This window comes from Nannobrachium achirus (genome assembly GCF_963921795.1).
Source record: "Nannobrachium achirus genome assembly, chromosome: 5".
Lineage (NCBI taxonomy): Eukaryota > Metazoa > Chordata > Actinopteri > Myctophiformes > Myctophidae > Nannobrachium > Nannobrachium achirus.
In genome coordinates this window covers 13,880,540-13,895,093 of record NC_137814.1, presented here as the reverse complement: position 1 = coordinate 13,895,093, position 14,554 = coordinate 13,880,540, and the positions used below count along the sequence as shown (strand labels likewise).

The 14,554-nt window shown below is 42.0% G+C and overlaps 1 protein-coding gene across 1 annotated transcript in view; it reads left to right on the top strand.

Moving 5' to 3' along the window:
* Positions 1–14,554, top strand: part of LOC308286054 (contactin-associated protein-like 4) — a gene marked incomplete at both ends in the record, with an annotated part of 156,979 nt that overhangs the window by 136,203 nt on the left and 6,222 nt on the right. The window contains one exon of the mRNA XM_080727016.1: positions 9,387–9,474. Coding sequence (XP_080583142.1) covers positions 9,387–9,474 — 88 coding nt within the window. The remainder of the gene's footprint in view (positions 1–9,386; positions 9,475–14,554) is intronic.

Below are 14,554 nucleotides of genomic sequence, written 5' to 3'. Positions count from 1 at the left end.
ATTCTTCCAACATAATTCTCTCCATATTGTAGAGCTTGTGTCTTACATATATTGTACCAGTCCGTACCAGTCAATTTGTATATTTAAAACCAGTTTCTCACTTCTCCTTAATATACAGTGTAGACATTTTCTTTACTTGCCATCAGGCCTTGGTAAAGTGCTGCGTTTTTGCATGAACCATAATCCTAATAACCTTCATTGAATCCGTTTTTATCTATTTCTCATAGTAATCTCTCACCTGCAATTATCGAAAAAAAACTCCTGCTTCGCCAAATCATATTTTTCCCTTAGAATTTCAAAACTCATCTCCCCTTCTCTATCATGAAAGTTTGAGACATCCATTAACAAGGAATGTATTAATTAATTATTAATGCATTACTATTTAATTTCGGTGACAGGACAATTGCTTGGGATTGTTAGACACGTCAATTAAAACAAAAACATTCCAGTGTATTACTCAACCAGCAACTCATAATAAAACATGATTATACACAAGGGTACGGAAGTTCACCACTCTTCTCCAGTGCTGAGTCTGAAATAAGGCTAATCCCACGCTTTCTAGAGATATTCTGGAAAATGCAAGATCACAGCGCGGCACCGAGTGCCATGCTGCAAGCTTGTAGATCTGCTATTTTGGAAAAATCTTGAAAATGTGTGCACATTTTTCAAATATATATTTTTCAAAGCAAACTTTTGTAACTCAAATCCCTGCTTCTGGGGGTCCCTGGAACAATTTATTTTGAGATCGGGCGTCCGTGGCCAAATACCTGTAATTTTGGGGGTCCTTGACATGGAAAAGGTTTGAGAACCACTGACATAGAAGAAAGATTTAGAAGTCAGGTCAAAGATATTCCAAGACTTGCACACATTTTCAAGTTTTTTTCAAAAATAGCAGATCTACAAGCTTGCAGCACGGCACTCGGTGCCACGCTGTGAGCTTGTATATCTGCTATTTCTCAATAGTTAAAGCATAAAATAATAGTTAAAGGACAACTTTAGTTTTTTACAACAAGGGTTCATATTTTAGATTGTAATTAAAGAATATAAAAGATGAGTGTTAAATTGATTTAATTTACTTCTTTCTATTGTTTTAGAGATTCTTATTTCAGTGGTTGGGGGCATGCGTACAAGTGGCTAAATATGTAATTTTACACAGAATAAGCCCATTCCCAAGATACAACGCAACCTTTCATGGTTGGATGAGACTTATGGGGGCTAGAAGTGTTACTGTAAATAGCAATAAAGAAACTGCTGGCTTATTGTGTCTAAAAATACATATTTAGCCACTTGTATGCATGCCCCATGCGTATGCATGCCACACATTTTAGCATGGTAAACATAATAAAACAATAGAAGGAAGCAAATGAAAACATTTTAACACTCACTTTTTCTTTTCTCTAATTACAATCTAAAATATGAACCCTTGTTGTAAAAAAACAAAGTTGTCCTTTAAAGTGGTTCAAATCTAACACCACACGGACACGCTCCAGCTCTTATTAATTCAATAAAAGTTACAAAGAACAAACATCCACCCCCAAATAAAGTCAAGGTTGTTTGTCTCCTGGAGGTACAGTCTTATTGCTCTATGTTGTACGGGTCAACAACGCCCAGCATCAGAGCGGACCGTGGCCATATCGACTCCCATTAGCAGATGTCTCATTGATGAATGCTTTTACTCAGGTCCAAATCCCTGCAGGCCACACAGTACCAACTCACGGTGTCCTCTGTTTCTATACTTATCTCAAAGATCGAGGCGCCGGCCTTTGTGACCCTATAAAGGCCTTCTCCATCTGATAATGCTCCACTTAGACTCGGTTCACACATCAGGGAGGGCATATGTGCGTACGCTATCTAGACTGTACGCACATATGCCATATGTGCGTACAGTATTTAAACTCGTAATTAACTCATGCAGGGGACCCTATTATGGTTGTTGACATGTTTGTGAACTAACATGGACAGTCAACATAATCTCAACAATCCATACATTGTCCAAAACAGTTACTTTTCAGGATTCAAACTGAACAATGGCTAATAGTTCAGTTCACCAATGTGTTTGTAAAGGTGTGTTATATCTAACAAATAAATTCAAAATCCCTAGGAGAATCTTTGACAGCTAGCTAGGGTAATTATGGGTCTCATTCACTTACTATACACTATACCATAAGGGGGAAATAAATCTGCTTTAAGTGGAATGTGAGGGGTCTAACTAGGTGTTCTTAATTATTCTGAATTCATTGCAAGCATTTGTTTTGCACAAAAAAAAACATTCCTTGGGCTAAAAATGGAACCCATACAACTGTGAAAAGTGATGACTCATCACTAAACCATCGATTTTTTTGGGCTGTTTATAGCCCAATGAATGTTTTTCGTGGAAAACAAATGCTTGCAATGGATTCAGAATAATTAAAAACATCTAGTTAGACCCCTTTTGGAATCATTTTTTCCCCTTATAGTAGGCTATAGTGTATGTACGGTAAGTGAAAGAGACCCAGAATTACCCTAGCTGTCAAAGATTCTCCTAGGGATTTTGAATTCCAATCTTTGTTAGATATGTTACTAGACACCTTTACAAACACATTGGTGAAGAAATCGTTTGGTAACAAATGTATTCCCAGGTTTTATTAATATCCTTTGACTATAAAGTAGCAGATCTACAATCACAAAACACCAGGATGGGTGAGTTTGGAGTTTGAGGATCTGCTACTTTTTATGCTTTTTCTCCCTATTCAAACACAAAAGGTTTGAATAGGGAGAGAAGGTTTCTGCCCAACAGCGACGATATAGTAAGGAGGTGCACGGATGGTCGACTAGTCTATTAAACTATCCCTGCTTAACATTTATTAAATGCTAGTCATTTAAACAATAATTTATTATCATAATTGCAAAATGATAATTGGGGGGAATACATTATTTTTAAATTAAACTCCCACAGCCACCAGAGCATCTCTCCCCAACTCCCTGAAATGCTTGAGGTAATTTATTTCCCCCATGTTACTTTAAACAAGTGAAACTCAAACTCAGGCCTGTGGGCCACTTCCGGCGCGTGGCTCAATTTTGACTGTCAATTCACTAGTAAAGACCACGCCATCAAACGATATCAGTTGGGTTGTATTTATTGAATGGATACAGTGTGTATGAATGGAGACTGATTGAGGGATGGAGTACTGAGAATGGTGTGGTGTAGATGAGTTATGTGGTGTAGATGAGTTGTGCGGTGGAGATGGGCTGAAGAGGTATGGGTGCTTGTTGATCTGGGTGCTAGCAGGTGGCAGTTAGTGGTTCCAGGGGGCGATGGACCCTGGGTGTTTGGCTTTGGGGTCCTTGGATCTGGAGTGGCGCCGAGGTCCATGGATCTGGAGTGGCGCCGAGGTCCATGGATCTGGAGTGGCGCCGAGTTTACGCTTTAAGGCCCCATCTGGAACCTGAAGGAAAGGAGGAAATGTTAGTGGAGCGCATGAGAAAAGTGTGGAGATTGGGGTGGTGGAGGGATGCGAGAAACGGATCAGAGGATGGCAGGTGGAGGTGGTCATGTATAAATACAACCCTTGGTTGGTTTCGGGGAGGAGATAAGGGAGGAGTTGTTATCAATGGGATCACGAGCAGGTGAGCTTGGGAGGAGTAGAAGTCAGCCAGATTGGAGGCAATAACATAGTGGGGAGATAGTTCTCCGGTGTGGTCTTATTCCTCCTGAACTTATGTTGTACCAACAGCATTTCACTAGTAAAGACCACGCCATCAAACGATATCAGTTGGGTTGTATTTATTGAATGGATACAGTGTGTATGAATGGAGACTGATTGAGGGATGGAGTACTGAGAATGGTGTGGTGTAGATGAGTTATGTGGTGTAGATGAGTTGTGCGGTGGAGATGGGCTGAAGAGGTATGGGTGCTTGTTGATCTGGGTGCTAGCAGGTGGCAGTTAGTGGTTCCAGGGGGCGATGGACCCTGGGTGTTTGGCTTTGGGGTCCTTGGATCTGGAGTGGCGCCGAGGTCCATGGATCTGGAGTGGCGCCGAGGTCCATGGATCTGGAGTGGCGCCGAGTTTACGCTTTAAGGCCCCAAAAAGTGGTGCTTTGTTTGCCACGAACACATGGCATGAGCGGCTGGACAGTACGGGGGCCCAAAAGAAGCCGCGACAAGATCTGGTGGATCTCAGATGGCACGGGTGGACAGGAGGAATGGGTTAGGGTAATCGTAGCAGTGAATACTGGAGTGAATACTGGAGTGAATACTGGAATGAATACTGGAATGAATACTGGACCTGGAATGGATACTGGACCTGGAATGAATACTGGACCTGGAATGAATACTGGACCTGGAAAAAATACCGGACCTGGAATGAATTCACTGGAATGAATACTGGACCTGGAATGAATACACTGGAATGAATGCACTGGAATGAATACGCTGGAATGAATACGCTGGAATGAATACACTGGAATGAATACACTGGAATGAATACACTGGAATGAATACACTGGAATGAATACACTGGAATGAATACACTGGAATGAATACTGGACCTGGAATGAATACACTGGAATGAATACTGGACCTGGAATGAATACACTGGAATGAATACTGGACCTGGAATGAATACACTGGAATGAATACACTGGAATGAATACGCTGGAATGAATACACTGGAATGAATACGCTGGAATGAATACACTGGAATGAATACTGGACCTGGAATGAATACTGGACCTGGAAAAAATACCGGACCTGGAATGAATACACTGGAATGAATACTGGACCTGGAATGAATACACTGGAATGAATACACTGGAATGAATACGCTGGAATGAATACACTGGAATGAATACGCTGGAATGAATACGCTGGAATGAATACTGGACCTGGAATGAATACACTGGAATGAATACACTGGAATGAATACACTGGAATGAATACACTGGAATGAATACTGGACCTGGAATGAATACACTGGAATGAATACTGGACCTGGAATGAATACACTGGAATGAATACACTGGAATGAATACTGGACCTGGAATGAATACACTGGAATGAATACACTGGAATGAATACTGGACCTGGAAAGAATACACTGGAATGAATACACTGGAATGAATACACTGGAATGAATACTGGACCTGGAATGAATACACTGGAATGAATACACTGGAATGAATACACTGGAATGAATACACTGGAATGAATACTGGACCTGGAATGAATACACTGGAATGAATACACTGGAATGAATACACTGGAATGAATACTGGACCTGGAATGAATACACTGGAATGAATACACTGGAATGAATACACTGGAATGAATACACTGGAATGAATACTGGACCTGGAATGAATACACTGGAATGAATACACTGGAATGAATACTGGACCTGGAATGAATACACTGGAATGAATACACTGGAATGAATACACTGGAATGAATACTGGACCTGGAATGAATACACTGGAATGAATACACTGGAATGAATACTGGACCTGGAATGAATACACTGGAATGAATACACTGGACTGAATACACTGGACCAGTTGAGTTGCATTTATTGAACATTTGTGACATGGAAACATTTGTGACATGGAAATGCATTTGGTATGGTGGAGGCTGAAGTGGGGAATAGAGAAGAATAATGGAATGAATAATGGAATGAATACTGGAATGAATACTGAAATGAATACTGGAATGAATACTGGAATGAATACTGGCTACTCTTTCTTTCTTTCTTTCTCTTTTTTTTTTTTTTTTTTTTCCGTGAATGTAGGGCTGCAATGGAAATGATCATTGTAAGATACCATTGCTCTAGCCTGTATTGTTGTTGGGACTGATAGTATTCAATGAATCAGTGTAGAATGGTGGAGGTTGACGAATGAGTAGGTGAGGATGTGCTGTGGGTATAAGAGTCGGGTGTGTGGAAAGATACTTAGCTTTGAGTGTTGGACAGAAAATCATAGGCACGGCTGAGCAACTCTGGATCTGGGAGTGACGTCATCGCTGAGAGTTGTGGCGGAGTCCCGTGGAGCGAGCCGGCTTTGAATGGCGGCGTGGGAGAAATGGGCTATTTCGCTAGCCGCGGAGGTGACTTGAAACACCGTGGCGGTCGGGACTGGACTGACTGGTTGTGTGAGGATAGGACTGGGGTGGTATTGTAATGTGCCGAACCAGGACTGCCGCGAGACGGCGTGTGGAGCCGGGCCGCTGGCGAAACATGTTAAAGTTAGTGGCCACGGAATGAAAACAGGACTGTAAGGTTGGTGTTTGATCTCGCTTGCTGGTGCTGGATAGAAGTGATGGCATCGCTGGAGTACGAGCTGGCATCTGTTGTGGGTTGTAGGAGGAGGGATTGTAGGCCTACGTTTGTAGTTAATATTATTAATCGGTTCGGTTGACCCAGGGACGCGTTGGTGAGCCTGAGCTTGTGTGTGTCCATGCGAGAAACGGATCAGAGGATGGCAGGTGGAGGTGGTCATGTATAAATACAACCCTTGGTTGGTTTCGGGGAGGAGATAAGGGAGGAGTTGTTATCAATGGGATCACGAGCAGGTGAGCTTGGGAGGAGTAGAAGTCAGCCAGATTGGAGGCAATAACATAGTGGGGAGATAGTTCTCCGGTGTGGTCTTATTCCTCCTGAACTTATGTTGTACCAACAGCATTCAATCAATAAAAACATATATTTTTATAAATTATTAAAGGGAAAACTGCGTGCACTCATTCAGAGCGGCAGCAAATATGAGCCTCAGCTTGCCACGAGAGCATCAGGGCCACGACATGACATCAGCTTGTGTTTGCAATTTGTTCATGATCGCGGATGACTCGGCTCTCCTGGTCTCGGGCAAGGACAAATTGCAGGCTGAAAAAGCCCTTAGCTCTGTAAAATCTGCACCTGACTCACTGATAGCAAGCTTTCATTACACCTGGGCCTGGGCGAAAATGAATCCATTCTCTTTGTGTCCAGAATAAACCTCTGCGAGGCCATTGGCTTCACAGTCAAAATGGGTGACCAATGACCATGTTATCACAAGAAAATAAGACCTTTCCTACCTGGGTTGTATTTTAGAGGAACATCTTTGCAGTGAAATAATGGCAACTAAAGTAATCAACAAAGTCAACCAAAAAACACGATTGTTGTCCTTGCTGCTGGCCCACACTTGAAGCTGAAACACTCATCCAATGTCACTTTGACTATGCATGCACCTCGTGGTACCATAGCACCACAAAGGCTTTAAAAACAAGGCTTCAGACATCCCAAAACAAACTGGTCAGTCTACTGTTGGCCTCACACCTATAACTCACAGCTGTGGTATTATGATAGGGTGGGATGGCTCAGGGTAGAGGAGAGAGTAGAGCAACTTGCAATGAGCCTGGTCTACAAGATACACTACACCACAGAGACACCCATGTACCTGTCTCAACTACTTCAAAAATGTTAGCGCTCCACCAACCTTGTTCAACCCAGATTCGGCTCAAACAAGGGGTTCAATTTGTTCTATTGCTATGCCACTAAAATGTGTAGTGCCCCAACAGTCCTACAAATGTGTGACTCCTTTACCCTCGACCCTTCTAAAACCGCTCTAAAACAGCACTTACAGGTTTCTGCAATTGTAAAAGTCTAAGCTGATCACCGGCAATGACTTCAAGCTGTTGTGAACTTGTAGATTTTCACATTTTCACAATATTTATCTGTGGAACCGAGTCAAACTGAAAGTAATGCCTACAATTCCAAGTGCTGGCTCCCAGTTCAAATATGATTATTTGAGGGGGTCGTGGCACTGAAAAGTTTGGGAACCCTTGCATTAGAGCAGGGGTCTTCAACAGGGGGTCTGGGACCCCTAGGGGGTCCTCAGAGTTACTACAGGGGGTCCTCCAAATCTTTGTGTGATCGAAACTTTTTTTCTCCTTTTTTATATTAACCACTTGAAACCTTGCGTCCATATTCAGAGAACTTTAGCCAAAAATAGCAGATCTACAAGCTCACAAGGCCTTGCAGCGTGAGGCGTTGTGAGCTTGTAGATCGGCTATTTTCTGCAAAGAGCTTTGGTGTAGAGGGGAAAAAGAGCAGACCAAGTACAGAGTGAAAGTTCAAGTTTAAGTATTGACGGTTCAAGTGGTTAAATATCTGAAAACACAAATCGTCATGATTCCAAAATACACTGATGATTGTGCTGTCAAAAGATGAAACTATTGGACTACTAATCCATGAAAAGTCTCAAAACGCTGAAGATCCCTGCATTCGAGAATCCCATCCTATTGAGAAATGGTCTAAAAAAAGGGTATCCTCTCCCCTGTAAACTGTAGAGATAAAACATGACAGTGATCCACCCCCCTACCCCCTCTTGCCCACATTCAGCAAATGTTTCGGTCCAGATAGTTTACAACTAGTTGACTTTGGGATTAATCTGAGGTGTCAGAGGAGGTGATCGTACATCTCCCTGAATGTGCAGCCAGTGGTGTTAAAGTAATTAAGTACATTTACTCAAGTACTGTAGCCTGGCTCCAGACCATAGACCCCGCCTACTCCACTGAGTGAACTAATTCATGGAGCTTTACTAGGGCAGTGTTTCTCAAACTTTCACATTTCAAGTTCTCTCCTTATCTCTGACAGTGTACAAATGGAACCAAATACGGGTTCATTTGGTTCCATTTGTACACTGTCAGAGTTACAGACTTGTATGGGTCAATTTAGACCCCCCTAAAGGAACCCACAGAGTCCCTGGAATCCACTTTGAGAACCAATGCTTGCCTTTAGGGCATGGTCACACTGCACTTATTCTACCTATGAGGGCAGATTCTGCCAATGTATTTCAATGGGAATGTAGCGGACCATTACTTGTTTTGACTCTGTGGTATTACTGTACTAAACTATACTTTTTTACTTAATTAAAACATGTCAGTACTTCTTCCACCACTGTGTGCGGCCACTTTCCTGTTGCTGAACACGGGGGAGGTGAAACGTTACAACACCATTGATTTATTGACCACCTTTCTCCTACTCAGCTGTTCCCAGCGCGCTGTGTTTTGCGTGTGAAAGCGTATTACTCAAAGTGATATATCAGTCAGGTGAATAATGTGACCACGGTTTGTAAATAAGAAACAGAAACATTTTGTTGAGTCTGTAACTCATGAAATCAGAATGTTTTATAATTTATAATCCATTAATATTATTATTGTACAACCAAAGGAAATAAGTCCCAAACTTTATTGTGTTATTTCCTCTTTTATGACCTGTCAAATAAACTTATCTAAAATTAAAGAACATTTCCCCCTAAATAGTTTGGGGAATTTTAGGTTGACCATAAATAATGCATACCAGTATTAAGATCTTTTGATCTGTTGTTATAATATAACATATTTTACAAAGAACACTAAATGTTCATCGTGTTTGTTTCAGGTTGACCAGAACAGCAGAGAAGACTTCAACTTGACATCCGATAGAGAATTTAATGCCATTAAATCACTGGTTCTTGGCAGAGTGCATGGTGAGTGATAGCACGCACATACTCTGTCTACATGCACACATCTCCCTATAGCAAGGGTCTTCAACAGGGGGTCCGGGACCCCTAAGGGGTCCTCAGAGTTACTACAGGGGGGCCTCCTAATCTTTGTGTGATAGAAACTTTTTTCTCCTTTTTTATATTAACCACTTGAATCCTAGCATCCATATTCTGAGAACTTTAGCCTTCCAGCAATGACGTTTGGTGTAGAGGGGAAAAAGAGCAGACTAAGTACAGAGTGAAATGTCAAGTTAAGTATTGACGGTTCAAGTGGTTAAATACGTATCTGAAAACACAAATTGACATGAATCCAAAATACACTGATGATTACGCTGTCAAACGATGTGGAATCTATGAAAAGGTTTTGGGGGTCCCTGCTTCATCTCTCTCTCTCAACTAAGGGGTCCTTGGCCTGAAAACATTGAAGACCCCTGCCCTATAGAAGCGACATAATCACTTTGTGTAGTGGGCAAAGTGCCCATGACCATCAGTCATTAGTGTGACGTAGCCTGCCATTATACGCTCATGCACAGTAGGACTGTAATAGGGAGGGTGTGAATTACTTTCTGGCAGACACCACAGGGGGTGCATGCACATGATTGTCTCCTGAGTTTGTGGGCACTGGGCACAGTGGGCAGGTATAGTATATTAACTCTTTTACCACTTCGAAAGTTAACGCTCGTCCCAATTCTGACGGCGTCCCAATTCTGATGACTGTAAGCTCATGAGGGCTCTCGCGGGTGTGTGCAGTAAAAAACATCTCCCGTAATGCTGCTTTCAAATCTCCGCCACTCGTAAACATCAATGGATGTCCAATTCACTTCCTGGCTGTTCTCTGTGGACCTGATCTAGATTATGCATTTCTATGCTCTGAACGACGGAAAGAGGGGAGGGCCATTTCACATCCATTCATTGCATAAGGCTTCCCCCTGCCGTCAGTTTGGCTACAGTACATGTATATGTGTTGATTGAAAACGATTATTTTTGGAAATCATCCATAGATCATTTTCTATAACATTGCAAAGGTAAGCTACTTTTTGCTGGCACCAGCACAAATAAATAAATAATAAATCTGGCAGTAAAACTGTTAATCATTACGGGGAGGATATGGACCCCTTAAATATAAGGGGACTGCCTGTGGAATACCCTGCCGTAATCGATTATTTTCATGTAGTGGACAGACACCCCCCAGCAAGTCACTCGGAGCAGTGTTGACAGATGTTAAATCAATGAGCGAGCTCTCTTGTCTGCAAGAGTCGGCAGCCTGAATTCTCTATTTGAGCTGAAGAGCACATTATTAATAGAGCTTATTGTGACTTTCCCATGAATATGGATGCAAGAGTTCAAGTGATTAACCCATTAAGACCTGGTGCCAATTCTAAAAGTGTCTTCTAAATCAATTTTCTGAAAAAACTTCATGTCAAAGGAGGAGATATTTCATGTAGGCTATTTGGCCGTGACCCCTCCATCTCAAAATATTTCCAGAGACCCCCAGAAGCAAATATTTGAGTTAAAATGTTTGCTTTAAAAACATATTTTTTTAACTACTTTTTTAAGCGAACTTTTCTAATTTGTGAAAATCTATATTATAGATTTTCACAAATTTTCAGCATTTTTCAAAAATGGCAGATCTACAAGCTCATACCGTTGCATTGCAAAATCACAAAATTTGCACTAAAGTGGACTATTTATGTCCCTTGGGTTAACAAAGTTGTAACGTACGATTTGTACCAGACATGAGGCAGCTCTTACAGGAAAACTCTCAGACAGACTGATTTGACTAAGATTGCTATAAAGTTGTGCTGCCATCAAACCACTGTTTTGAACTGTTTTACTAGGGTTGTATCAATTTGGTGTCTGTCTGGAACATAGAAAATGCTACCGTCTATAGAAACAGCTAATGGAAAACCAAAGAAAAGAAAAACACATTCACTGCTGGTGCTTTTAAGATGCTACCGGAAATATTATTCACAAAAGGATTACATTATCTCTGAGCAGGGATGAGAGAGCTATTTCAGCACTAAGAGTGCATGGTTACAGTACCACCCACGTAAGCAATCAAATATAATTGACTGGGTATACATTTAAAAAGCTATATTGAGAATTAAATTGTCACACCAAGGGTTTGTATGTTCAGTAAAGGAGACATTATTGCGTTGAATAATACAGTGTAGCTGAACTGTGGAAGTGAAGCACTTCAGACAACGGCGCTGATCGGGACTTCAGACACATTATATGGTAATGAGAAAGGAAAAGTACATACAGATGGAAGGTGGGAGTTGACAGCCTGCAATCAAACAAAATGAATCATAATCCTAGACTTTAATTACCATATGGTTAGAAGTCAGACTCAACAATAGAGTAGGCTACAGAAGTCCTGACGTCACTCCAACTATATAACCTGCTTATTTTTTTTGTTTTGGAATTCCCATAGGAAAATCTTAGATTGCGTGTTCCAAAAATAAACAAACCACCCTGGTGATTTTGTCAGGTATGTGACTCTGTGTCGCTTAAGATATTGAGTTACATTTGATAACGTGTCTTTGGATAGATTTGTACTTTTTCACCGTCAGTTGAATGCTTCATATCCCTACGATTAAAATTGCTGGTGATGTGTTTATTTCTGGAACACAGTTCTTATATGATGAGATCAAAGATTCCCCTTTGGGAATTCCTATAACAAAAAAATAGAAGAAGAAAGAAGAAGAAGAAAAAGAAATCACAAATTTCAAGTTATAGGTCTTTTGTGGTGCAAATGTAGCAGAGTGACTCGCTGCCTCAGCCTGATGGAGTAGTGTAATATCTCCCTCAGTCCACAGGGACGTCCCTTTGGATCAGTGGTTAAGATATTGAACTTCGTCGCCAGTAGTGCTTTGGGGGCCGGACGGGACCGGACGCCGTGTGGCCGGAAATATTTCCCCACATGCACGCGCACGGACGGCACCGAACGGTGCACGACCGTGTAAACGCGTGCATACCCCCCGCGAGAGCCGCGACAACCCCCCACCCCGCGAATCCGCGATAACTACAAGCAATACTTTAATCAGTGGCTACTCTATGCATAACAGGTTTCTAGTGGTGAATGTGTGAGCGTCCTCAAGCCTCTATTCATATGGATATATAGCCTACTTAGTTTTCCAGCTGTGACTGCATGTGCATACTGTGTCGATGTGTGCGTGTGTGTCCTCCTCATCCATTACTGTGGTATTTAGTGTTTGAGATTCGTTCAAGGCAAACTTTGTTTCTCTATCCTACTGCAGCGCTGTATTTTCTAAATGAATTTAAAGAAAGTAGAACATAAAATCTTAAGTAACAATGCAAATGTAATTAAGACTAGAAAACTATTGTTTTCCCACCATTAGATCTGCTGACATCCTTTCTATCTAAATAGCCTCTAGAGGCGCGTGCACGCGCGTGCACGTGACGTCAATAAATGACCGTCCGCCCGGAAAAAAAAATCCCAAAGCACCACTGTTCGTCGCGGGAGACCTGAGTTCGAACCCTGGGTGTTACACGGATAATAGACTCGGAGAACATCTTTTCTTTTGCAATTGAAATTACTTTTATTGCCTATATGTTTGACAATACTTAAATTAAGGTGGAAAAGGGAGGTAGAACCAGCGGCGGCGGGCCGTATACGCAGACTACGCACTCTGCGTAGGGCCCCGCCGACCAAAAAGGCCCCCCACCGCCCCCTCCTCAGCAGAAAAGAACTAGTGCTGCATGGTTAATCGTTTTCAAACCGAAATCGCGATGTGAAATCCCGGCGATTAGCAAATCGCAAAGGCCACGGTTTCTCTGCGAAGTAGACTTCCCAAATCAAACTGTGGTGACTTTCTTTGCTTCCGCGCATCTCCACACTGCTGAAAGAGAAAGTGAATGTGATGTTTTGGCACAGTGGCCACTGTGCAGGAGCGTGGGAACAGCATGGGAACTAGGGGTGCTGCAGGTGTTACAGCACCCCTATGGGGAAGTTTTCATTTTTTATTTAAATAAGAAAGGAACAAATCAAACATAGCAAAAATACATTGCCTGATGTTGTCGTTTTTTATTTATTCATTTATATATACTTTTTATATATATATATATATTTCCATTATAAAATGGATTAAAAAACGATACAAAATGTTAGGCCTATTGGATGCTTAGGGCCCCCATGGGCCCAGAAACGGCTCTGGGTAGAACAATATGTTGGTCAAGGGCCATGGGCTCAAATTAAATCTGAATGTATACAGAGATTTACCTTTTTTATTGATAGATATGTCATAATTTATTTCCTGCATTATTTCATCCGCGGTTATCCGAAATTAATTAATAATTCCATTTGATTGATCCAAATCCGCCCGCACCACGGTGATCCGTGGTGCACTGCGTCTTTTTATTGTTGGTTTGTTTACTGTTGAGTGAGAACACAATGTTACACATTAAGCCAATCATCTGGGGTCGGGACCCCCCCAAGTTATTGTTTTGCGAACAACAGCTCTAGTCTAGAGTAAGGCAGCGTCCTGTAATGAAAAGGCACTTGGCCTGGCTGGGTCATGCTAAGCATACGATATCTATAGCTGTCACTCCTCTCTGTGTGGGACGGCATAATGGCGTGTTGTCGTGCATTCTGACAGGGGGTCACGTCAGTACGAGGCCAGAGGAATGATCAGTCAGAGGCAGCGTCACACTGCGATCTGACAGGCCGTGGTAGATTCTCAGTACTTGTAGATACATCCTGCCGGCGGCTGTCACCCATCTGCCTAAGTGATATACTGTAGAACTATATAAGGAATAGAGACACTGTTGGCAGAGTGAGACGGGGGTGTCAGGATAAAAAGGGCCCGAGGGGAGAGAGAGAGATGGGTGGTGGATAGGAGGAAAGAGAAAGACACATGAGGAAGGAAGGAAGAAGTGTGAGAGAAGGACGTAAGAATGTGAGAAGTCTGTTGCAGACAATATTCACCTAGTTATAGTCTCTGCAGTACAGAGAGATAATGAGAGAGCATACATTGAGGATGAAGAAGGGCTGCTGAACATACTGTATACTGTAGGCTATGTGAAGATGAGCAGTGTAAGAGCC